Source organism: Mus musculus, assembly GCF_000001635.26.
Source record: "Mus musculus strain C57BL/6J chromosome 1 unlocalized genomic contig, GRCm38.p6 C57BL/6J MMCHR1_RANDOM_CTG3".
NCBI classification, from domain to species: domain Eukaryota; kingdom Metazoa; phylum Chordata; class Mammalia; order Rodentia; family Muridae; genus Mus; species Mus musculus.
Genome location: NT_166282.1, coordinates 30,355 through 57,081, shown reverse-complemented (window position 1 = coordinate 57,081; position 26,727 = coordinate 30,355). Strand labels below are relative to the sequence as shown.

The following is a 26,727-nucleotide window of genomic DNA, read 5'->3' as shown; positions in this document are numbered from 1 at the left end:
TTAAAAACATTTCTCATGATGATGATAGAGGACATCAAGAAGGACTTTCATAAGTCACTTAAAGAAATACAGGAGAGCACTGCTAAAGAGTTGCAGGCCCTTAAAGAAAAGCAGGAAAACACAGCCAAACAGGTGATGGAAATGAACAAAACCATACTAGAACTAAAAGGGGAAGTAGACACAATAAAGAAAACCCAAAGCGAGGCAACGCTGGAGATAGAAACCCTAGGAAAGAGATCTGGAACCATAGATGCGAGCATCAGCAACAGAATACAAGAAATGGAAGAGAGAATCTCAGGTGCAGAAGATTCCATAGAGAACATCGACACAACAGTCAAAGAAAATACAAAATGCAAAAGGATCCTAACTCAAAACATCCAGGTAATCCAGGACACAATGAGAAAACCAAACCTACGGATAATAGGAATTGATGAGAATGAAGATTTTCAACTTAAAGGGCCAGCTAATATCTTCAACAAAATAATTGAAGAAAACTTCCCAAACATAAAGAAAGAGATGCCCATGATCATACAAGAAGCCTACAGAACTCCAAATAGACTGGACCAGAAAAAAAATTCCTCCCGACACATAATAATCAGAACAACAAATGCACTAAATAAAGATAGAATATTAAAAGCAGTAAGGGAGAAAGGTCAAGTAACATATAAAGGAAGGCCTATCAGAATTACACCAGACTTTTCACCAGAGACTATGAAAGCCAGAAGAGCCTGGACAGATGTTATACAGACACTAAGAGAACACAAATGCCAGCCTAGGCTACTCTACCTGGCCAAACTCTCAATTACCATAGATGGAGAAACCAAAGTATTCCACGACAAAAACAAATTCACACAATATCTTTCCACGAATCCAGCCCTTCAAAGGATAATAACAGAAAAGAAGCAATACAAGGACAGAAATCACGCCCTAGAACAACCAAGAAAGTAATCATTCAACAAACCAACAAGAAGACAGCCACAAGAACAGAATGCCAACTCTAACAACAAAAATAAAAGGAAGCAACAATTACTTTTCCTTAATATCTCTTAATATCAATGGACTCAATTCCCCAATAAAAAGACATAGACTAACAGACTGGCTACACAAACAGGACCCAACATTCTGCTGCTTACGGGAAACCCATCTCAGGGAAAAAGACAGACACTACTTCAGAGTGAAAGGCTGGAAAACAATTTTCCAAGCAAATGGACTGAAGAAACAAGCTGGAGTAGCCATTTTAATATCGGATAAAATCGACTTCCAACCCAAAGTTATCAAAAAGGACAAGGAGGGACACTTCATACTCATCAAAGGTAAAATCCTCCAAGAGGAACTCTCAATTCTGAATATCTATGCACCAAATGCAAGGGCAGCCACATTCATTAGAGACACGTTAGTAAAGCTCAAAGCATACATTGCACCTCACACAATAATAGTGGGAGACGTCAACACACCACTTTCTTCAATGGACAGATCGTGGAAACAGAAACTAAACAGGGACACAGTGAAACTAACAGAAGTGATGAAACAAATGGACCTAACAGATATCTACAGAACATTTTATCCTAAAACAAAAGGATATACCTTCTTCTCAGCACCTCACTGGACCTTCTCCAAAATTGACCATATAATTGGTCACAAAACAGGCCTCAATATATACAAAAATATTGAAATTGTCCCATGTATCCTATCAGACCACCATGGCCTAAGACTGATCTTCAATAAAAACATAAATAATGGAAAGCCAACATTCACGTGGAAACTGAATAACACTCTTCTCAATGATACCTTGGTCAAGGAAGGAATAAAGAAAGAAATTAAAGACTTTTTAGAGTTTAATGAAAATGAAGCCACAAGGTACCCAAACCTATGGGACACAATGAAAGCATTTCTAAGAGGGAAACTCATAGCTCTGAGTGCCTCCCAGATGAAACGGGAGAAAGCACATACTAGCAGCTTGACAACACATCTAAAAGCCCTAGAAAAAAAGGAAGCAAATTCACCCAAGAGGAGTAGACGGCAGGAAATAATCAAACTCAGGGGTGAAATCAACCAAGTGGAAACAAGAAGAACTATTCAAAGAATTAACCAAACGAGGAGTTGGTTCTTTGAGAAAATCAACAAGATAGATAAACCCTTAGCTAGACTCACTAAAGGGCACAGGGACAAAATCCTAATTAACAAAATCAGAAATGAAAAGGGAGACATAACAACAGATCCTGAAGAAATCCAAAACACCATCAGATCCTTCTACAAAAGGCTATACTCAACAAAACTGGAAAACCTGGACTAAATGGACAAATTTCTGGACAGATACCAGGTACCAAAGTTGAATCAGGATCAAGTTGACCATCTAAACAGTCCCATATCACCTAAAGAAATAGAAGCAGTTATTAATAGTCTCCCAACCAAAGAAAGCCCAGGACCAGATGGGTTTAGTGCAGAGTTCTATCAGACCTTCAAAGAAGATCTAATTCCAGTTCTGCACAAACTATTTCACAAAATAGAAGTAGAAGGTACTCTACCCAACTCATTTTATGAAGCCACTATTACTCTGATACCTAAACCACAGAAAGACCCAACAAAGATAGAGAACTTCAGACCAATTTCTCTTATGAATATCGATGCAAAAATCCTCAATAAAATTCTCGCTAACCGAATCCAAGAACACATTAAAGCAATCATCCATCCTGACCAAGTAGGTTTTATTCCAGGGATGCTGGGATGGTTTAATATACGAAAATCCATCAATGTAATCCATTATATAAACAAACTCAAAGACAAAAACCACATGATCATCTCGTTAGATGCAGAAAAAGCATTTGACAAGATCCAACACCCATTCATGATAAAAGTTTTGGAAAGATCAGGAATTCAAGGCCCATACCTAAACATGATAAAAGCAATATACAGCAAACCAGGAGCCAACATCAAAGTAAATGGAGAGAAGCTGGAAGCAATCCCACTAAAATCAGGGAGTAGACAAGGCTGCCCACTTTCTCCCTACCTTTTCAACATAGTACTTGAAGTATTAGCCAGAGCAATTCGACAACAAAAGGAGATCAAGGGGATACAAATTGGAAAAGAGGAAGTCAAAATATCACTTTTTGCAGATGATATGATAGTATATATAAGTGATCCTAAAAATTCTACCAGAGAACCCCTAAACCTGATAAACAGCTTCGGTGAAGTAGCTGGATATAAAATAAACTCAAACAAGTCAATGGCCTTTCTCTATACAAAGAATAAACAGGCTGAGAAAGAAATTAGGGAAACAACGCCCTTGTCAATAGTCACAAATAGTATAAAATATCTCGGCGTGACTCTAATTAAGGAAGTGAAAGATCTGTATGATAAAACTTCAAATCTCTGAAGAAAGAAATTAAAGAAGATCTCAGAAGATGGAAAGATCTCCCATGTTCATGGATTGGCAGGATCAACATTGTAAAAATGGCTATCTTGCCAAAAGCAATCTACAGATTCAATGCAATCCCCATCAAAATTCCAACTCAATTCTTCAACGAATTAGAGGGAGCAATTTGCAAATTTGTCTAGAATAACAAAAAACCTAGGATAGCAAAAAGTCTTCTCAAGGATAAAAGAACTTCTGGCGGAATCACCATGCCAGACCTAAAACTGTACTACAGAGCAATTGTGATAAAAACTGCATGGTGCTGGTATAGAGACAGACAAGTAGTCAATGGAATAGAATTGAAGACCCAGAAATGAACCCACACACCTATGGTCACTTGATCTTTGACAAGGGAGCTAAAACCATCCAGTGGAAGAAAGACAGCATTTTCAACAATTGGTGCTGGCACAACTGGTTGTTATCGTGTAGAAGAATGCGAATTGATCCATACTTATCTCCTTGTACTAAGGTCAAATCTAAGTGGATCAAGGAACTTCACATAAAACCAGAGACACTGAAACTTATAGAGGAGAAAGTGGGGAAAAGCCTTGAAGATATGGGCACAGGGGAAAAATTCCTGAACAGAACAGCAATGGCATGTGCTGTAAGATCGAGAATTGACAAATGGGACCTAATGAAACTCCAAAGTTTCTGCAAGGCAAAAGACACCGTCAATAAGACAAAAAGACCACCAACAGATTGGGAAAGGATCTTTACCTATCCTAAATCAGATAGGGGACTAATATCCAACATATATAAAGAACTCAAGAAGGTGGACTTCAGAAAATCAAATAACCCCATTAAAAAATGGGGCTCAGAACTGAACAAAGAATTCTCACCTGAGGAATACCGAATGGCAGAGAAGCACCTGAAAAAATGTTCAACATCCTTAATCATCAGGGAAATGCAAATCAAAACAACCCTGAGATTCCACCTCACACCAGTCAGAATGGCTAAGTTCAAAAATTCAGGTGACAGCAGATGCTGGCGTGGATGTGGAGAAAGAGGAACACTCCTCCATTGTTGGTGGGATTGCAGGCTTGTACAACCACTCTGGAAATCAGTCTGGCGTTTCCTCAGAAAATTGGACATAGTACTAGCAGAGGATCCAGCAATACCTCTCCTGGGCATATATCCAGAAGATGCCCCAACTGGTAAGAAGGACACATGCTCCACTATGTTCATAGCAGCCTTATTTATAATAGCCAGAAGCTGGAAAGAACCCAGATGCCCCTCAACAGAGGAATGGATACAGAAAATGTGGTACATCTACACAATGGAGTACTACTCAGCTATTAAAAAGAATGAATTTATGAAATTCCTAGCCAAATGGATGGACCTGGAGGGCATCATCCTGGTGAGGTAACACATTCACAAAGGAACTCACACAATATGTACTCACTGATAAGTGGATATTAGCCCCAAACCTAGGATTCCCAAGATATAAGGTACAATTTGCTAAACACATGAAACTCAAGAAGAATGAAGACTGAAGTGTGGACACTATGCCCCTCTTTAGATTTGGGAACCAAACACCCATGGAAGGAGTTACAGAGACAAAGTTTGGAGCTGAGATGAAAGGATGGACCATGTAGAGACTGCCATATCCAGGGATCCACCCCATAATCAGCATCCAAACGCTGACACCATTGCATACACTAGCAAGATTTTATTGAAAGGACCCAGATGTAGCTGTCTCTTGTGAGACTATGTCGGGGCCTAGCAAACACAAAAGTGGATGCTCACAGTCAGCTAATGGATGGATCATAGGGCTCCCAATGGAGGAGCTAGAGAAAGTAGCCAAGGAGCTAAAGGGATCTGCAACCCTATAGATGGAACAACATTATGAACTAACCAGTACCCCGGAGCTCTTGACTCTAGCTACATATATATCAAAAGATGGCCTAGTCGGCCATCACTGGAAAGAGAGGCCCATTGGACTTGCAAACTTTATATGCCCCAGTACAGGGGAACACCAGGGCCAAAAAGGGGGAGTGGGTGGGCAGGGGAGTGGGGGTGGGTGGATATGGGGGACTTTTGGTATAGCATTGGAAATGTAAATGAGCTAAATACCTAATAAAAAATGGAAAAAAAAAAGGCCGATGGAGGAAGAATGTCTTGTGTTCAAAGCCTTCCTGGTATGAGACTTTATCTCAAAAAAGAAAAAGAGATTTGGAAGTGGATTTTCTTTTTGGTTTAAGATCTAGAATGTGTTTCACTAACAGGAAGGTTCCCAGCACAAGAGACCTAACTTCTTTCCTGGTCTACAAAGCTATTGGGCCACAAAGAGGAAAATTAAGCCAACACCCCCAACACACACACACACACACACACACACACACACACACACACACACACACACACAGGAGAATAATTTTTAAAATATATGTATGTCAAAGGTGGGCATGGTGGCACAGGATTTTAAACCCAGCATATGGGAGGCAGATGTAGGCAGATCTCTGAGTCTGAGGCTAGCCCAGTCTATATATAGAGCAAGTTCAAGGATATCCAGGACTACACAGAGAAATCCTATCTGGAACCGCCCCCCCCATGTGTGTGTGTGTGTGTTTGGGGGAAGACACAGTGTGTGTGCATTTGAGTGTAGAAGTCTGTGGAGTCCAGAGGCATCAGTACAGTTAATTGAATTGGGTCTTTAGCAAGAGTACTATATGCTCTTAATCACCACTCCATCTCTCTAGATCCTAGCTTAAATCTTTGTGTGAGTATATGAATATATGTGATGTGTATGTACTCATGAGTGTGTGCATGTTTATGTGAGAATTCAGATGTGTGTGTCATAATATTCACGAAAGTCAAAGTAGAGGGCAACCATGTGTGTTTTTTTTCCATCTCAGCTTCTTTGAGACAAGGCAACTGTCGACCAGAGTGGAGTGCATGTAGCTTTCCACAGGCTTGAGGGGATCTGAACTCAAGTCCTCTCACTTGTGTGGCAAACACTGACCCACTGAGGCAACTCCCCAGCCCGAGATTGCTTCTTACTCCCCGTAGGCAAGATTCTCAGAAATACCAAACTCTAAGGTCCTTTACATGTGAATGAACCATGCACCTAATGGAGTCCCTCAGAGAATAGAAGTACCAAGAGGGAGGATGTGTTTCTGTCACTGATAATGAGTACCATCATTCTTGTCTACATTATGTTTTTTTTTTTTTTTTTTTTTTTTTTTTTTTTTTTTTTTTTTTTTTTTTTTTTTAGGACCCTAAGTTTGGCGAAATGGGACTTAGACTGGAGTCCAAATTTGAGAAGGGTTTCAAGGAAGTGTTTGCTATTCAGGAAACAAATGAAAAGAGTTGACTGAAATCAGAGACATGGCTGGTGTCACCTGGCCATGTCTGGCTCACCTGCAGCAGCAATGAGTGTTCTTTATAGACTCTATCATTCCCGGATGATTACTCTTGGTCATATGGAAACAGGTGCAGCTAGGAGTTACACCTCCTGGCCTGGGGGTCCATCCCCTTTTCTCCCCATGAAATCAAGAGTATGGTGCATTGCTGCTCTCTGGTCTTCAAGGGTCTAGGCTGGAGCCTGTCTCCAGCTGGCTTTGCTCCACCACCACTGCAACCCCTCCCCCCACATATATGTTGCTTTTCTTGTCTCTTACTCTCCTGAGAGCAATCCACAATAAACCATAAGCTTCCAAGACTTCAAACCATGTGGTGGCTCATTCCTGTAGCTTCAATCCTTGAGAGGCTGAGGCAGGAGGATAGCTGCAAATGCAATGCGAGCCTGGGCTACATAGTGACTCTCAGCTACCCTGGCTTATAAAGGTTTCTGGAAAAAACAAACCACTCATCAAATAAGACAGAAAAAGGCTCTCAACTCAGGGCCTGTGTCTAGGAAGACTCACTATAAGATAATGTCCCAGAGGCAAAGCCTTCGGGTGGGGTTCTCAAGGTATGTCACTGTCTAACCAAAGGTTCTCAGGTGTTAAACCAGCACTGGGGCCAAATTTTAACCTGCAGAAAGGCATTACAGACTATGTGAGCTACACATAAAGTGGCATATTTGACACAAAGTGGCATATTTGATAGTGGATGGAGAAAAGGTCACTGTAAGAAAGATGGGGTCTGGTGACACTTGCTGCATTGCACTAATAGATGGATATGAGTTCCTTAGATCGAGCAATCCCAAGTAATCATGAGGAAAGAGTCACTCATATCTGCAGCCATAAGTCAGACTGCAGCAAAAGCATGTATGTGCTGGGCCCTTGTGTTCACAAAGTCAGAACTCCCAAGAAGACTGCATTCTAGGTTCAGGAAGTGTCTTGTGCCAATGTCAGGGTCCTGAGAATCAGAGTGAGGACTTTGAACCTGTTTCCCTGAACCTATTTGTCTATGAGAGGATCCCTTTACTCTTCCTTGCAATGAAGAGCCATCTATGTCCCCCATCTAGCTTGAATAAAGACTACACAGGGGATTCCCAGCATAGCTCAGTAGACAAACCAAGGTTAGGGCTGGAAGCCATGTGAAAGGGGCCTCACATTAAAGGAGTGACAAGCCCAACCTACAGGAGAGGCATGGAGATTGTGTTTGGGTTTAGATACTGGATAAAGAAAGCTGGAAAACTAAACTGGCTGACAGAGTTATCAATAGTTTAAATTTTTAAAAAAACTGATTCTTGGTGAATTTCCCATCATGCACTACAATTCCCACTCATCTTCCAGTCCTGTCCTATCCCCCTCTACCCTGGCAACCTCCCCCGCCCCCAAAGAAAAGAAAACAATGACAACAAAAACAATCTTGCCATGAAAGCTGCAGTGTGTCACACAGTTTACACACTATCCAAACAGCTCTTCTTGCAAATGTTCATTGCAATGAACATTTGGTCATTGGTTTGATTCGTAGCCTCTGGCTCTGCTCTACCATCAATACTGGATCCTCCCCAGGATGCATCTCAGATATCCTGTTGTTGCCTTGTGTCATGGAGATCCTGCAGCTTTGGAAGAGCAGCACTGATCCATTCACCTGCTCCAGCAGTTCATAGCTGGGGTAGATGATGGGGTTGGTCAGGTCAAAGCCCTGTATCTGGGCCTGGTGGTAGCTGAGTTGGTTAGCCTGGCACCCATGAGTTATCAACACTTAAGTGTTCTTCTGTGCTGTAGAAGCTAATCAGTCTGGTGATGGCAAGGGTCATCGGTCTAGGCTGTCCCTGGGCAGCTCCTGTATGCTCCTCCTATTTTCAGCACACATTGATGAAGTGCTGCTTCATTATTGGAACCATGACCACAGACTCAGGGTTACAAATCTAACTGAAGTAGTGAGATGACTCTACTCTCTAGTACTGGAGAATAGCCCATGAGATAGATGACCGTGTTCCTTAGGGTCACTCAGAGACATGAACTTAATGAGGTGATCAGGAACACTGCTGGGATTATGAGCATCCTTGATCAGCTCAGCACTGGCTGCTCTCTGAAGGATGGAACAATGGTGAGACCATCTCTCAATTCCTATTTCTATAGTAACAATAGAAAGATTCGGTTCCAGATAACCAGAATCACTCAACTGTCGCAGCCAGACTAAGTGCTTTCTGTAGAGAGACAGGTAGAGACCTAATGCTACTGAAGGCAGGACAACAGGGCAACCTATAAAGTTACTGCTTTATACCTATCAAAAGAGTGGTGGGCAAAGAGGGCACATGGTGGAAGTCAGCTATCCTATTAAAAGCCAGAGGTAGAGGGAGGGCTGTAACCAGAGTCCCTTAGAAAGTAAAGACTACTTAACAAGTGTCTAAAACAAAACCCAGATCTGATGCTATCCCTCCACCTCCTTCAGCAAAGAAAAGGGATTTTCAGGCTTCTTAGAACATCGCCTACATCATTCCTGTCAATAAGGCTGCAACTAACTCCAGCAGAATGTGTAGAACAGCCGTGTGTTTGCCACAGGTGTGTCTTTGCTGGAACTGGCTCATTCCTGTGAGCAGGAAAAGCACAGGAGTGTGTGGTTTTGAGCTGTGTCTCTCTTTTAAAAGGCATTCTTCATGGCTGTGCTGATCAGTAAGGACCATGCCACCTTCTGAGTGGGTAGAAAGCTCAGGGGGCTTTGTCTGGATCCTCTCGTGCCTCCAGAGTCAAGCTGGCTACGGGAGTGACCAGAACTCCTTTGCTGCTATTTGGTGAGAAATAAAGAAGCTTGTCTTAACTGTTGGTGAAGAAGCTCCTGCCTACAAACTGTTACTCAGGCAGTGACTTTGGAAGCAAAAACCCCAAACAACCTGAGGTTTCTACAAAAGGATGAACTCAGACAGGATTTGGGAGAGATGTCAAAAGTTGGGAGGCAGCTAGCCCAGAATTAACTTCCTGCTTCCCTTTGTTTGAACTTGGGAGCAAACACCGCCCTGATTAGGGCAGGAAAAAACAAAACAAAACCTTTGGCAGGAGGCTCTGTGGTGAGTATAGTTATGAAAAAACAAAAAAACAAAACACAAAACAACCAGGGTCTGGAGAGTGAAGAGCAGATCTCCAAAAAATGAAAGTCCAGGGCTTGTCTAATGCTCTCTGAACTGAAAGCTGAGCGTTGCCTTTCATAAACAGATTGCTTGCAATCTGAGCCATTACAATCATATGTCCCCTCTGCTGCAACAAAAGCCTAAATTCTGGCCTAAGCAGGAGTTGGTCGGTAGCTGCCACTCCAATCACTCTTGTACAAGAATGGGCCCTCAGAACCCAAGAACCCTTTTACTTTGCCAAGTGCCTTCCAAACCATGTGTCCCATGATGTTTCTGTAAGTATCTTCAGTCTTTCATCTGACATGCAACCTCTTCCAGGATGGCCTGAAAACTGAAGTTTCCCCTCCTGAAACCTTTATTCTACCTTGTTTTGAAGCCGTGTTGTGTGGTTTTCCAAAGCATGACAGCCAAAGTTATGCTTTGAATTTTAATTACTGTGTCAAAGAGATCTGTGAAACAAGAATGCCTCTGTGAAACAAGACACATGTTTTCACTTCCCTACACAGATTTGTTTGCCCCAACTACATAGGATGTGCTTGTTCACATGTAGGCAGGAGGTACGTATGTGGGAAACATGTCAACATGTATGCTTGCCTGATTGGATGCAGGCAGGAATTATATCAGGAAGCATAATTCCCCCTGATTGGACACAAAGGGAAATATGGTGGCCTTATGGGGCTACTCATTTAAGCTTCTGTGAAATTTGCCATTCTTTTGTGCATCCAGGAATAGACCTGGCCAGAGTTCATCCTGACAGTATCAAAGCTTGCTTCCAATTTGATTCAAAGTTATGATAGCCATCTTATTCTCACCCAGGTAGAGTAACACAAGGCCAGAATGTTCTAGATTTCTGTATGAACAATTCTGCCAATATTATAGCTGGAAACTGGGGTGCGGAGTATTCAGGGAAGGGGGTACCCTTTAATAGCATTCTTCCAGAGCTGCTTTGGGGTAAGTAGGTGTAGCAACGTTCTGTTCCCTGTGCACCTCACCTCCCAAGAGTTACACTTGACTGTAGAGCTGGGCCTTCAGGTCTCAGGAGTGCCAGTCAGACACTGGACAGTATAGTGATAGTTCAGCTCTCCCTGTGTGCACTCCTCTGGGTCTCCAAGAAGGAACTGAACCAGCAACATATAGACATTGGATTCCCATGCACACATTAGCTTTGAGGTGCTTCTGCAAAGTCTTGTTACTTAGAGTCCTGTAAAATCATCCCAAAGTTTCTTATTCTAGATCGAAGTAGAAATGGAGACATGGCTAAAATGTGGGGCACTAAAAGACCCCAAAGGCTAACCTCAGGCATGGCCTCACACTACTCTTGTGAGTCATACCCACCCCAGCTTCATACCAGCCTATCCCTGTGCATGTGAACTAAAGGATGAGAAAGAGGCAAGCAGACTCTCTGCTGGGAGACCTGTCAGGGTACAGGCTCACCTCAGGTCACCAAGTCCCTCAGAGAAAGTGCTCCCAGAAGGAGGAACAGAGAGAACTTGATATATCCTAATGATCCATGAGGGGCCTCCTAGAAAGACTCACTGGAGGTGACAGCTCATCACTACTTATCATATCTGCACCTCAGAAGGGAGGACCACATCTTTGTCCTCATGCCCTGGTGGCCACTGCTGCAGCTTCCTCCTGCCTTTGACTTCTAGGCTGGGATGACAAGTCTTCAGAGACCCAAGTCTTGCTCTGACCCAATGTCTATGGAGTTGGGGGATGTCCTCAATCCTGGGTCTGAGAAATCTTGTCCTGGCCACATTCCTGGGTCTCCTGCTGGCCTGAGAGATACCTTGCAAGTGTTTGATCCTCCTTCCCTGCTGTCTCCTTACCCAATTCACTTCAGCCAGGGACATGACAACCAACCCTGGGGGGATCCCTGCTCCCCTCCTAGACACAGGAGCAAGAGAGAACAGTTTGAGTTTCTGTGGAGGGCTTTGAATTGTTTTGTTTTGTTTGTTTGTCCCATCTTTCCATAAAGAAGGCACTGTCAGGAACTGGCTCAGCTTGTCCTGGTGTACCCTTCTGCAATCCTCTAGGTCCCCTTTCTCCTCCCTGCTACAACATTCCAAAAATGATGGATGGGACAGGATCTCACAGCAGCACCCTTGAGATTAGAGAATTACTTTCGTTTTTCTTTTCCCCATCAGGGCGGAGCCCTCTCTGGTTTCTTAGTGCTTGGGCTCACTTCCTGCTCTCAGCTGTGGCCCACAGCAAACACACAGAAGCCTGTGCAGACACCAAGGGATCAGAGCTCACTGTCCCAGGCCCCAGGCAGCTGTGGAAGATGGAAGGGAGCAAGGGCAGCCCCAGGTGGGTCTTTTTCCCTCTGTAACCTTTCCCTCTGACAACACTGTTGATTTTATGTCTTGAATTAGTGACCCAAGCTTCAGTCAGTCCAAACCGCCTGACATGAAGTAGCTTTGGCCTATAATGAGAGGGGATAGATTTGGGGGTGATGAGGCGAAGAGTCAGACAGAGAGAGAGAGAGAGAGAGAGAGAGAGAGAGAGAGAGAGAGAGAGAGAGAGAAAGAGAGAGAGACAGAGACAGAGACAGAGAGAGAGACAGAGAGAGAGGCAGAGTGAGAGACAGAGACAGAGACAGACAGACAGACAGACAGACAGACAGACAGACAGACACAGAGAGAGAAAGAGAGAGAACATCAGCATACCTGAACACTTGAGTTTGATATCCGCTGCCGAGAGAGACAAGCTTGCCAGATTGTACACAAGTCATAACTGTCTTTATGACCACTGCTCAGCTGTCAGAGGGAGACTTTGGCCACAGCTGACAGGGACTCCTGTGGCATGGTTCTGTTATTATCTTGTGACCCAAGCGGTCTCAGTCCCTCTGCCTCTCTCTGCATTAGAGCAGGACTCCTGCAGGAAAGTCACCTCAGGGAAGAAGTCCAAATAGCAGACGATGCTGGGTAAACAGTTGGCACCCGCTGCCCTGTTTCTCTTACCTGTCTGGCAGGACTTGTCACCAAGAAAGCTGTGCCCAGGCTCACTCATAGTTTAAGCTCTTACTGTCAGACCTCGATCCAAGGAAGACAAAAGACAAGAAAGGGCCTTGATTGCAAAGGTCAGGGCAAGCCACATATTTCTATTTCCCTTTAGTTTTCTGTTCTAGGTGGATGTTAGCTCTGGCAGGAAACAGTAGAATTCTGTTTGCTCCAGTAACTCAGATGCGCTACTATGCATAAATAATGTTGGGCAGTGTTTTTGTTAGTACAAAGGAAGTAATACATTTTTTTTCAGTACTGCAGATGAACCTCGGGCTTTGAATATGCCTGATTATATATCTCTATTTATTTTTTAGAACTTTGACTCAAGGTTTTGCTAAGTTACTCACACCAGTGTGGAACTCAGTGTATAGGTTAGGCTGACCTTGAACTTGTGAGCCTCTGAGTGACTGAGGTTACAGGCCTAGACCACCAGGACCATTTCATAATAAAATGTGGTTTATAAGCTTTCAAACTTGTGGAAATATAGAAAGGATAAGACCCCTCAGCTGCCCCCATATACTTAGCCCACTCCTTGGGCTCAATCTTCCTTATATTATTTATTTTTAATTTTAAGGCATGGTCTCTTGGTCTTTTTTATTATGTTGTCCAGGCTGACCTGAAACTTGCTATGTAAACCTGCCTGGACTTGGACTTACAATAGAGATCCATCTGCCTCTGCCTCCCAAGTACAGGGATTAAAGGTGTACAATACCATACCTGGGTCTTTCTTATTGTCTACAAAATATTTATTGGGCGCGTGCATGTGTGCGTGTGTGTGTGTGTGTGTGTGTGTGTGTGTGTGTGTGTGTGTGTGTGTAAGAGAGAGAGAGAGAGAAGAGTGTGTACACTATTAGGGAATGTGCCTTTGGAGGACAGAAGAGGATGTCAGGTCCCCTGTAGTTGGAGTTATAGATGGCTATGAGCTGACAGACTGGGAGCTGAACTCCAGTCCTTTTGAAGAACAATCATTGCTCTTAACTGCTGACCTATCTCTCCAGCCCCTTTATCTTTCCCAATGCATTTCATGTATAATTTGTTTTCGTTAATGCGTATTTTCATTTTGTAATGGTGTGCGGTGTTTTCAGCCTTAGCCTGTTTTAAAGAGTAGAAGCCTTGGCGAGGTCCTCCATGTAATGAGGGTACACTTACTTTACTCTTTTTCACAGCTCCCTGCCGTTCAGAGCACTTGTATATGAACCAAGAAATGTATCATTCAATGTAATGCTTATTTATGTGTGCACACGTGCGGCAGCTTTGCGTGTGTCATGGAGTCAGGGGGCAAAATAGAGGAGGTGGTACCTCCCTTCTTCCGTGTGGCTTCTGGGATCTGAGCCAAGTCATCAGGCTGGGTTGCTGGCTCCTTTTCCACTGTGCCAGCTTGCCAGTCCTTTCCACGAGTTTTAAACCAGTTTAAACCAGTCTCCTTTTGATGAACTTTCGCTCACTACCATTGTTGACTGTCACCCACAAGCTGTGGGAACGTTGGCCATATAATGCATTATGCTTATTGACTAGTATTTTGTCTTGAATCAAAGATATAATCAGGGGACTACCGAGACAAAGGGCGTTACTTGCTTTATAGACGCTGCCAAAGGGCTGCTGAGGAGGCAAAGTCTATGCATTTCCATGCCAGTAGCTACTGAGATGAGGCGTCTTCCTCTCTCAGCCCAAGTACACAAAGGCAATAGAGATGTGTGCTGTTTTGCAGTCTCTCTATTAAGCAGGAAATGGGTTGCGTTTCTTATGCACTGGCCCTTCAGCTCCCTCTCCAGCACTGGTCTGTTTTCGATATCTTTAGTCAGGTGTTCATTTATTTTTTAACAGATTTAATTCATTTATTTTTCTTGTATAAAAACCCCTATGTGGTTTTTATATGCACTTCTTCTATGCACTGGCTAAATGTCTTGAGAAACCGTAGCTATATTCTCCCTTGTCTTTTGGCACTGTGTATAGTGGGTTTCCTCTTATACAAAGTTAAATTTGAATTGTAGTATTGATCTTGTAAGAAAGACACATCCATAAATAAAGTGATAATGGAAGCCACTGAGAAAATCAAGCACCCTTGGGGTGTTGGGGCTTTTGTGTTTCTGCTTGCCGTGGCTGCCTTTGAACCTAGAGCTTTGTGCTTGCCGAGCAAGTTCTCTACCTCTGAACTATATCTCCAGCCCTCCCTTTACTTTTTGATTTGAGACACAATCTCATTCAGTTGCCCAGGATAGCCTTGAAACTGTAATTTTCCTGTTTCAGCTTCCTGAGTCCTTCGGCTTAAAGGCCTGCCCTAACTGGCCTGGCATGAGTTTTTGTTTGTTTTGTTTGGATCACAGTTCTGTGTTCTTCAGGTAACATGTGGGAATCTATCTTTATTCAGGGAAAGTTTGTTTCTTTTCGTCTGTCTCTTTTTTTAGACAAAAGGATTCTACCCTGGAGACACATTAGCCCCCCAGTTCTCACTGCTCCTGTGCTATCTTTGTTAGGATTTTAATCTTTTTATGTGTAAGGCTGTCTCCTGGTCTTCCCCCATGACAATGACTTAATGTTTAGTAGCTTGGTTTCTTTCCTTTACAGCTTAAAAAAAATCTCTGTGTGTGAATGTAGTGTGTGTTTGTGTGAGCGAGTGTGTGCGAATGCAGTATTGTGTATGTGTGTGTGTGTGTGTGTGTGTGTGTGTGTGTGTGTGTGTGTGTGTGTGTGTGTGTGAATACTGTGCTTACATGAGCATGTGTGTGTAAATGCAGTGTGTGAGTGTGATGGTTTGTATATTCTTGGACCAGGGAGTAGCACCCTTTGGAGGTGTGGCCTTGTTGAAGTAGGTGTGTCACTGTGGGTGTGGGCATAAGATCCTCACCTTAGTTGCCTGGAAGTCAGTCTTCCACTAGCAGCCTTTGGATGAAGACATAGAACTCTCAGCTCTGCCTGCGCCATGCCTTCCTGGATATTGCCATGCTCCCACCTTGATGATAATGGACTGAACCTCTGAACCTGTAAGCCAGCCCCAAGTAAATGTTGTTTTTTTAATAAGACTTGCCTTGGTTATGGTGTCTGTTCACAGCAGTAAAATCCTAACTAAGACAGTGAGTATGTGGGTGTATGTATATGTATATAAATGCACTGTATGTGTATGTGTGTGAATGTTGTTTATATGTGCGTGTGTGGATGCAGTCTATGTGTATGTGTATGGGTGTTGGGTATATGTGAGTATGTGTGTGTGTGAATGCAGTGTGTGTGTGTAAAGGGCTGCAATATATGTGCCGCCACTAGATGGTGCTAAACCTCTTTGTGCGCAGCTGCGAGAGCACAGCCAGCCAAAGTCACCAGTCCATCTCCGGGGCTTTTGCCCAACCTCTGGGGGCTTTAACCTATCCCCAGGGTGCATGAGGATCATGGGTGTTGCTACCAGTCCTAGTTTAGACACGTCACCAAAAGTATTTAAGCCACACACTTTCTGAGCTTTCTTTGTCTACCTCAATATGATATAGAAGTAAAAGTTAACCTTGGAAGAATCTGGTGTGTCCTGTGTTTATTTCCCGCGGGACGGGGATAAGCTCGGGATATGTGTGTCTGTGTGTATCTGTGTATTAACCCAATATATATATATATATATATATATATATATATATATATATATTCACATATATATACATATATATATTATGTGTGTGTATCTGTGTATTAACGCAATATATACATATACATACACACACTATATATGTGTGTGTATATATATATCTATATATCACATGTGTGGAGATCAGAGGACAATGTGGGGAATCGTGCTCCCCTTGCACCTTGTTTGAGTTTGAGGCAGGGTCTCCTGTTTGCCTGTGTCCACTAGGTTAGTTGGAAGTTGAGGTTCCCAGGGAGTCCCCTGCCTCCACCACCTATGGAGCTGCAGGTGTGCTGGAACTTCAGGCATCTGCTGTAGCATCCAGCGTTTATGTGAATTCTGGGAAGCTGAGCTCAAGTCTGTACACTTGGGGATCAAGTCACTGAGCCACCTAGCTAGTCCTGATTTCTAACTGAATCTTAAATATTATTTCATTGTTTTATGTGTATGAGGGCTTTGCCTGCATTCATGTCTGTGCAGCATATCATGTCTGGTGTCCCAGGAAGTCAGAAGAGTGTATTAGATTCCCAGGAGTTCCAGACAGGTGTGACCTACCATGTGGGTGCTGGGAACTGAATCTGGGTCCTCTGGAAAGGCAGCCAGTGTTCTTAACCACTGAGCAATCTCTCCGTCTCCTAATTTCTAATTTTTAAAGAAATACATTGTGGTGAAGGATAATATAAATTTTACAAGGGGTCCTAGCTCATCTCCATGGTTTTGTAAGCTCCTCTGTAACCTACATCTCTGCAACCTTGTTAACTCCCTGCCCATCTTCACCATGTGTCTACATTGGTTCTTCTGCTCTGCTAAGTGCTTTGAGAAGACTTTCCTTATAGCTTCTGGATCATTCTTCTAGACGGGGTCTTCCATTCCACTGTCCTTTGTTTATTATATGGTTGCTGTGGTTATACCCCATCACTATGGTTGGACATTGGGCTGCTCACACCACACTTAGATTACCACAAGGTGTAACCTGGGTGTTGTTTTTGTTTTCTATCTGAGGTCAGTTTCTAAGGACATCATTGATCAATCAATCACCAAGGGATCCTATATTCCTTTGGTTCTGGGCACTCTCTTCTCTGCCATTGGCTATGGTGGCCCCTCTGCCATAAAGCCTGAGGTGTCATCACAGTGGGTCCTGATCAGTGAATGCACTGTGTGAATGGGTTTGGATGAGAATGGCTCCCATAGGGCCACAGATTTGAATATTTAGTCACCAGGGAGTGGTACTACTTGTAAGGATTAGGAGGTATAGTCATGTTGGAGAAAGTGTGTCACTGGGAGTTGGCTTAGAGGTTTCAAAAAGCCCATTCTAATCCCAGAGTCTCCCTCTTCCTGCTTCCAGCTGGTCCAGATCTAGAACTCTCAGCTACTTCTCCATCACCATATCTTTCTACATCTGGCCATGCTCTCTGACCTGATGACAATTCAAATTGACAAGTCAAATTAAACCTCTGAAACTGTAAGCAAGCCACAATTAAATACGTTCTTTTTTAAGAGTTGCTACGGTCATGGTATGTCATCACAGCAAGAGAACACTAACCGAGACACACTGTATTTGTGAGACCTCATTTGCTGTTCCCAAGCTACAGCAGCACAGAACAATTCAAAACAGGCAGAGCTCACATAACATAGAGGAAAGCACAGACCTAAGCTTGGAGCATTTCCAGCATGGGTCTGTCCCTTCCTCTTGTTCATTGTGAAGATGGTATGTGGTCTCTGAGTGTGGTAGGACTGGACTCCTGTTGACTGTCACCCTGTGTGGTTGCTGGTTTCTGTCCCAAATATCTGTAAAAGTGGTTAGACTCAAGTTTCTGGCCCTGAAAATGGCTCATCTTTTATTTCTTTTAAAAGTATAAAGTGTGTTTTAAAATGAGATTTATTAATTTTGGTTTTCTGTATTAGTGTTTTGCCTGCATTTGTGCATCACTTATGTGCAGTGTACACCATATATGCTTGTTGCCCATAGATGTCAGAAGAGGGCATCAGATGCCCAGCAACAGAAGTTATGTGTGGTTATGAACCACCATGTGAGTAATGGGAGTCCAACCCACGCCCTCTGCATGGAGCCATCTCAACAGCCCCTGACTCAAATGTCTTGACCCTTAAGTCTTATGTTACCCCGTCTCCAGTCCCTTTGTCATCTATTGTATTTTTATTTCCTCTTCTTGTTTTATTTGTGGGGTAGAGGAATTGGCAAGAAAGGGTTTCTCTGTGTATCCCTGGCTATACTGGAACCTGCTCTATAGACCAGGCTACTCTTGAACCCAGAGATCTGTCTGCCTATGCCAAGGAAGTCTATTACTCTCCGGGCTAGAGAGATAGTTTAGCGGTTAAGTGGATGCTGGTTGAATTTCAGGCACCAACATGGTAGTTTGCAGAGACCTATAACTGAAGTTCCAGGAAAATCTGACATCCATGGACACCAAGCACACATGTAGTACACTAATATACATGCAGTTATTATATTCATATACATAAATGAAAAACAATGTCTTTTTTAGAAGAAAAGAAACCAGATGTTCTGCAATACAAGGAAGGAAGGAAGGAAGGAAGGAAGGAAGGAAGGAAGAAGGATGGAGGAAAGGAGAAACAAAGACATAGAAATAGAAGGAACAGAAGAGTAATTTGTAAAGAAAAGTTAATGGGATTTTTCAAATGGATAAATGACATCAGCTCCTAAACTTAGGAAAGTCTAAATGGGATGAATTAAAACAAAACCTTTTGTGAGGTTGATTTCTATCATGAAAGCATCCTGAGTTTGCCAAAAGCTTTTTCTGCGTCCTTTGGGGGTGATATGTCCTGCATTCTATTCATGAGATGTACTCCAGTTATCCATTTGCAAATGTTGAAATTTTTGCTTTGCTTCACCTAAGTGGGGGTGTAAAGCCTGATTTTGTGTGTCAACTTAACACAAGCTAGAGTTATCACAGAGAAAGGAACCTCCCTTGAGGAAATACCTCCATGAGATCCAGCTGTAAGGCATTTTCTCAATTAGTGATCAAGGGGGAAGGGCCCATTGTGAGTGGTGCCATCCCTGGGCTGGTAGTACTGGGTTCTATAAGAAAGCAAGCTGAGAAAGCCAGGGGAAACAAGCCAGTAAGCAGCATCCCTCCATGTGTGAGTTCCTCCAGTGTGAGTTCCTGTCTTGACTTCCTTTGGTGATTAAGGCCTATGTGGAAGTAGAAGCTGAATATACCCTTTCCTCCCCAACTTGCTACATGGTCATGATGTTTTGTGCAAGAATACAAACCCTGACTAAGACATGGAGTGACAGGAAGTACCTGACACTTGTGGAATGTCTTCTGGCTTGGTTTTCTGTTCATGAATTATATAAAGGAGGCTCAGTAGCCAGACAAGTTGATAGTTTATGCTCCTTAGACACAAGTGCCAAAAGCTATCCTTCACCGGAAGGAAAGGCTGTCAGTTGTGTTACCCATTATATCTCTGACACCAGCTGGCTTCTTCTGAGCCTGGAATTGGTGATTACTTGGGATCCTTGGTCTACTAAGTCTAGAAGCTATGCTATGAAGTTAGCCAGGTTGCCTGTTTGGCTATTTGCTAGCTGAGGCCATAGGTAGGCTCTGAGCCAGATGGGGTTACTTGCTGCTTAGTTAGGTAGAGCCAAATAACACTCTGCTATGAGATAGAGACAACACACTGTCTTGGGGAGTAGACAGGCAGACATGCAGTGTGTCCAGACTGACCTGCTGGCTAGGCAGGAATGGTAAGTATGTTCCTTGGACAGATGGGCTGCCTTGGCAGAGCAGAACAGCTGACTGGGCTCTCCCACCAAGAGTGCCACTGATAGTGGAGACACAGCTGCAAAACTACCCCCCCCCCATCTTATCATTCTGCTCTGTTTGTTGTTTTCCAGTGGTCTATTGAGCCATTCAGTGTTCATTGAGCAAGACAGATGGAGACATCCACAGGGACAGAGTTCTGGGGAGCTCTATGTTTGTTTCTATACTGGTTCCCAGTATAGAGAGACCTTAGGTCCAGGGTCACAATCTTGGTAAGGCTAAGGAGGAGACTGAGGAGGGACAATGCAGCCAAAGCCAATGCTTCTCTTGCCCTTCACACATGGCTTTGGTGGCCTGTGGGTAAGGTTAGTTTCATCTTCCAGTTGTTGTATTTGATTGTGGGTGGGTGGTAGTTGCTGGTTGGTCATTCTGTATTGGGGACTTAGTCATAGACATCCTGACATCAACAAGATTTGTTGTTGTTGTTGTTGTTTTGTTCTACTTAATGCTGTCTGTCACTTCCTGGCATTCCTAGTCAGACTGTGGAAACATCACTCAGGTAGTCTCTTAGCGTGGTTTCTGTGGCAGTGATACAACACTCTGACTAAATACAATTTGGGAAGGAAAGGGTTTAACTGGCTTATAGTTCCACATCATAGTCCATCATGGAAGTCAGGGCAGGAACTCAAGCAGAATCCTGGAGGCAGGAATTGAAGCAGACACCGTGGCATAGCTTACTGGTTTGGTCAACTTGCTTTCTTACATATCCCAGAACAACCTGTCCTGAGGTGGTGGTGCCTACAGTTAGCTGTGCCCACTCACATCAATCATCAATCAAGAAAATGCCACACAGACATGCCTAACAGGCAACCATTATGGAGGTATTCTTTTTCAATTGAAGTTCCTCTTTTCAAAGAACTTTAGCTTGTGTCAAGTTGACAAAAACCAAACAAACGCAATTTAATAATCCAAACTAAACAGGACATACTGTGTGTTAGTCATATTTCCTCTTTTGCTTGTACACCAGAGAAAACAGTGCAGCCTTTCTCACTCTGTGCAGCATTTTGAGTGTCCACTTTCATTTTATGTATTTGAATATAAATGCAATGACTTTCTACAGAGCTGTACACCCAGCACCACAGTATTAGTTTAGGATGTAGACCTCCCCCATCCCTAAAAGAATCCCTTGCAGCTATGTGCAGTCCATTCTTGTTCCCCTAAGTCAAGCAACCACTAATACATCTTTCTGCATAGATTTCATTTATTGGCGTTTCTTGCAAATGGAATTATACATTATTTAGCCTTCTGTGTTTGTTTTCTTTCATTAAGGAATAAATGTTTTTGAAATTCATCCACATTGTAGAATGTATTAGCATTTTGTCCCTTTTTATTCCATAATATTTCATTGCATAAATTGTCTACTATTATTTTTCTACTCACCAATTAAAGGCCATTTCAATGGCTTCTATTTTTCAGCTATCAACAATACCTCCAGAAATATTTCTATATATTTCGGTGGGAATATTACTTTTCACTAATTCTATATGAGGACAACAAGTAGTAGAATTTTAAAATCATAATTATCTTTGTGTTTAACTTTATTTTTTGTATGTCTGTGGTCTGCAGTATATATGCATGTATATACAAACATTCACGTGTGTGAGAGCTCATGTCTGTGCAGATGCACATATATGTGTGTACACATGTGTGAGGAAGTCAGAGGTCCATGCAGAGCTTCCTCTTCCATCGGTCTCCATCTTGTACATTGAGGCAGGGTCTCCCTCGATTGAACCCATAGCTTCCAGTTCAGCTGTTGATGCATTGGGGTTAATTCAAGACATTTATCTTATGTATGTTTGTTCTTTGAAGTCTTTCTTTCATATATAAAACCTTATAGTTTCCACAATCATCTATTGTACTGACAACCATTTTCCCATGGTATTTTCTCCTCTAGGATGTCCACTGAACAGGAGAACACAGAGATGCATCTCATTGAATGTATGTTAAAGCACTTCAAGACACAGAAAGTGGCCATTTCTAATGCGATAAGAAGTACATTTCCTTTTCTTGAGAGCCTCCGAGACCGTGAATTCATCACTGGTAAAATGTATGAAGTAAGTAAATTTACTTCATCATAACCTGGTAAACAAGCTCCAAATTAAGTTACACTTTGATATCCCAATTCAAACTTCAAATCAGATGACGGACACCGTTTTAAGGTTGGACTTAATTTTTAAAAAAGATTTCGTTTCTTACATGCATGTGTGTGTTTATGTGTTCCTGTGTGTGTGTGTGTGTGTGCATGTGTGCATGTGTGCATGTTTACATAGGAGCTGATACCCACAGAGCCCTGAAAAGGGCTCCAGATTCCCTGGAACTGGAGTTACAGGTAGTTGTGAGCCACCTGATGTGGGTGCTAGGAATGGAATCCAGGTCCTCTGCAAGAGCTACACATGCTCTGAAACACTTAGCCATCTCTCCAGCCCCCGGACTAAATTTTGACCAAGAAAGCTCATGGATTTTCATAGCATTTTGTAGAGGTATCAGTTACAATAATAAATTCATCAACTATGAATTAAAATTAAAATCTGGGTTTCCTATAACTGATACTTATCATGAAGATATTTCTGGAAGTGTTCTCTCTAGGGATTAAGGGAGATGAGAAGCCAAGGCCTCAGGAGATGGTACTGCTTCTATCTGAGGGAATGGCGTTCCATGTCAACTTCTGCCATCAGTGAATATTGCTGAAGATGAGCTAGGTCAGAATAGGGGTTCTCCATGGATGAGCAATGTCTCATGCATTTCATACCATGTAATATATGCAATTAAAACTAAATCAATCTAAACTAAAGAAATAAACTAAAAATCAAAGGTGATTTTAATGAACTGTCCAATTATTTTATCAAACTGACTTCATGAGATTTCAGTTAGTACATTTTAGTTTAGTAAATGTTTATTTTAAAAACCTAGCTTTGAGAACAATAAGACGTACAGAGTGTTTAATTCAGACAAAAATTTTAAAAACACTGTTTTTATTTTACAGGTGTAAGTGTTTTGTCTGCATGTATATCTGTGTACCACTTGTGCCCCTGGTGCCTTTGGCAATCAAAAGAGAATGCACCAGATCCTCTGGACTATAGTTATACAAATGGTTATGAACCACCATATGGGTACTGGGAATCAAACTCAGGACCTCTGGAAGAGCAGCCACTGCTCTTAATCACTAAGTCATCTCTCTAGCCCCTCTAGTGTTTCTTTTGCCTTATGAATATGCCACTCTCCAGTAGGGTTCGAAATTAGAGGGAATGGACCTCTTATTTCCTTCATGACAAATCAGGGTTAACCAGGAGGCCAGAACGAGTCCTGTTAATAAAATAGACTGCCAGCCGGGCATGGTGGTGCACGCCTTTAATCCCAGCACTCAGGAGGCAGAGGCAGGCAGATTTCTGAGTTCGAGGCCAGCCTGGTCTACAAAGTGAGTTCCAGGACAGCCAGGGCTATACAGAGAAACCTTGTCTCGAAAACCAAAAAACAAACAAACAACAACAACAACAACAACAAAATAGATTGCCAAGTCTATTTCAAAAGTAGTCTTGCTATGAGATATATATCAGTTTACCTTCCTTTAAAAAAAAGTGGGCTGGTGAGATGGCTCAGCGGGTAAGAGCACTGACTGTTCTTCCAAAGGTCCTGAGTTCAAATCCCAGCAACCACACTGTGGCTCACAACCACCCATAATGAGATCTGACACCCTCTTCTGGAGCGTCTGAAGACAGCTACAGTATACCTATTTATAATAATAAATAAATCTTTGGGCCAGATCGAGCAGGGACTGAGCAGGGTTGACTGGAGTGAGTGGGGCCAACCGTAGCGAGCAGAAGTCCTAAATTCAATTCCCAACAACCACATGAAGACTCACAGCCACCTGTACAGCTACAGTGTGCTCACATACATAAAATAAATACATAAGTCTTTTAAAAAGAACATATTTATTTTTATTCTTTTGTGTTCACCTATTCTGCCTGCATCTCTGTGTGCATAGCACTTGTGTGTCTGGTGCCCATGGAGGCCAGAAAGGAACACTGAATCATCACATGGAACTGGAGTTACAGATGTTCGTGAGCTCTTGCGTTGGTGCTGGGAACTGAACTTGGGTCCTCTGCCAGAGTAGCAAGCACTCTCACCCCACCGAGCCATCTCTTCAGCCCCTCTACACATCTAAAAACAATTAAATATGTTGTTTATCTACTTATGAGCTGTGTGTGTATCTTTGTATTGTGTGGGCATATTTGTATGAGTCAGGTGCTGTGCATATGGAGAAGTAAGAGACCAAATGTGGCTAGTTGGTTTCTTCTTCAGATTCAGATGATGATCTGAGTCCCAGGGATGGAACTCAGACTACCAGGATTAATGGCAAGTGCCTCCACCCACTGAGAGATAGCCCCATAGTTGACCTTTAGCCCATATTTCCCTTTCAAAGTTGGCCCTTCTTACATGTAATATAAATGAGTATGGTATCCCAAAGTCACCAGTGATTACTTTCAAAAGACAATATTTACTTGTTTCATGAAGTAGTCATGCAAATATAAAGCTTCCCCTTAGAAGATATGTTTGGAGGGGATTGAGGTACCCTAACTATAATTATTTTTCTAGGGCTCTTCTGTGACATGGAAGCCTGCACTGAAATTTTCTCTATTCAATATTTTTATTTAAGGATTTGCTAGATTCCTGTAGATCGCTGGTCCCTGTGGACAAAGTGATCTACAGAGCCCTGGAGGAACTGGAGAAGAAATTTGACATGACGGTACTGTGCGAATTGTTCAATGAGGTCAACATGGAGAAGTACCCCAATTTGAATCTCATTCGTAGAAGCTTTGAATGTGGTATTGGGTTTTATATCGCTCCTTGAGAGCACAGTCCTTTTTGTTGTCAACAAATGTATATTAAGCTTTTATCATGTGCCATATATCATGCAGAGCAATTGAGGATATAACAGTTAACAAGACTACTGTGTCATGAATCATATGAAAACTTATGACTAATGGCTGACACCCTCCCGAGCTCTGCCGCTGGGCATTTAGGCTCTCAGGACAATAGGAGGCATACCATCATCAGGCTATGTAGAAGAGGGTAGGATTAGAAGTGCTGATTGTCAGTAGGGTAGCACTGTTGTGTCTCTCAGTGGGCATTCTTACATGGTGAGAGTGCTCTTGTCTCCCCAGCTAGGGAGGTGAGGGATGTCTTCTGACTCCCCCTCCCCCCTTTTTTGAGACAGGGTTTCTCTATGCGACTTTGGCTATCCTGGAACTCATTGTATAGACCAGGCTAGCCTCCAGCTCCAGATCTGCCTGCCTCTGCCTTCTGAGTGCTGGGACTAAAGGCGTAAGCCACATGCTCAGGTGATCCACTTAAAACTCAAAACACACTTCTCATTATTCCAGTTTTTCATCTTGAACTTCATGTCATTTATGATTATAATAATAATTATTATTGACAGAATCTTACTCTGTAACCCAACTTAGCTTGTTACTATATAGCTGAGCCTAGCCTTAAATTCGTGCCACTCCTGTCTCAGCTTCCTGTGACTGCCTGGCTGACCAACAGCCTTTCTGAAGGTTGATTCATTGCCACCAAGACAAAGTGAGCAGCAAGCTCCTGATGTTTGATCTGCAGCTGTGCAGGAGCCTAGCATTTCTTGCTTCCAATTTTTTAAAAAAATGATCTTGGACTTCTTTATTTAAAGTCTAAAAATAGATCAACTCTCTTCGTCACATACATAGTGAAGGCAAAGTTATCAGGGTTATATATACGTGTATATATACATCTCTCTCTCTTTCTCTCTCTTTCTATCCATCTATCTACCTATCATCTATCTATCTATCTATCTATCTATCTATCTATCTATCTATCTATCTATCTATCTATCTATCTATCTATGCTTACCAGGGCTTTTCACAGTCTTTCAGTAGTTGGTTTGAAAGCAATCAGTAGATCAATAATTATAAACCTGGTAACAGTTGTGAAGTCAGTGTAGAAGACTAAACCCACACAATTGTTTGGCTTAGTTCCTAGGTTTTTTTTTTCTTCCCCCTCATAGTTGACACTTTGGTTTAAGTCAAATGTGCTAGCTCCTTTATCTCCTGCCATGGCTGGCTCAGAAAAAGGCTGTGCTCATTCTAGCCAATGAGGCTGGACGGGTTTAGTTTCCAAGAGCTCTGGAGCTCAGTCCCTGCTTCCCAACCCCTCTCTCTTCCCTCCCTCCCTCCCTCCCTCCCTCCCTCCCTCCCTCTCTCCCTCCCTCCCTTCCCCTTTATCTTCTTTTCTTTATAAGATTGCATTATTTGCTGATGTGTGTGTGTGTGTGTGTGTGTGTGTGTGTGTGTGTGTGCATGTATGCCAAACTCATGTTCACACATGTGTCACTGTATCCATGTGGAGGTCAGAGGATAATTTCCAACACTTGGTTCTCTCCTATCATGTGGCACTCAGGTCTTCAGGCT

The 26,727-nt window shown here is 42.7% G+C and overlaps 2 protein-coding genes across 2 annotated transcripts in view; one reads left to right on the top strand and one right to left on the bottom strand.

Moving 5' to 3' along the window:
- Positions 1 to 12,822, bottom strand: part of LOC100041903 (odorant receptor 131-2-like) — a 51,833-nt gene extending 39,011 nt beyond the window's left edge. The window contains exon 1 of the mRNA XM_001477711.5: positions 12,545 to 12,822. The gene's annotated coding sequence lies outside the window, so the exon portion shown is untranslated. The remainder of the gene's footprint in view (positions 1 to 12,544) is intronic.
- A 9,322-nt stretch (positions 12,823 to 22,144) lies between these two features.
- Positions 22,145 to 26,070, top strand: LOC671917 (component of Sp100-rs-like). Its single transcript, XM_006535878.3, has 2 exons — positions 22,145 to 22,341; positions 24,942 to 26,070. The coding sequence occupies exons 1-2, from the start codon at positions 22,183 to 22,185 to the stop codon at positions 25,134 to 25,136; spliced, it is 354 nt and encodes a 117-aa protein (XP_006535941.1). The 5' UTR covers positions 22,145 to 22,182; the 3' UTR covers positions 25,137 to 26,070.
- The last annotated feature ends 657 nt before the right edge of the window (positions 26,071 to 26,727 follow it).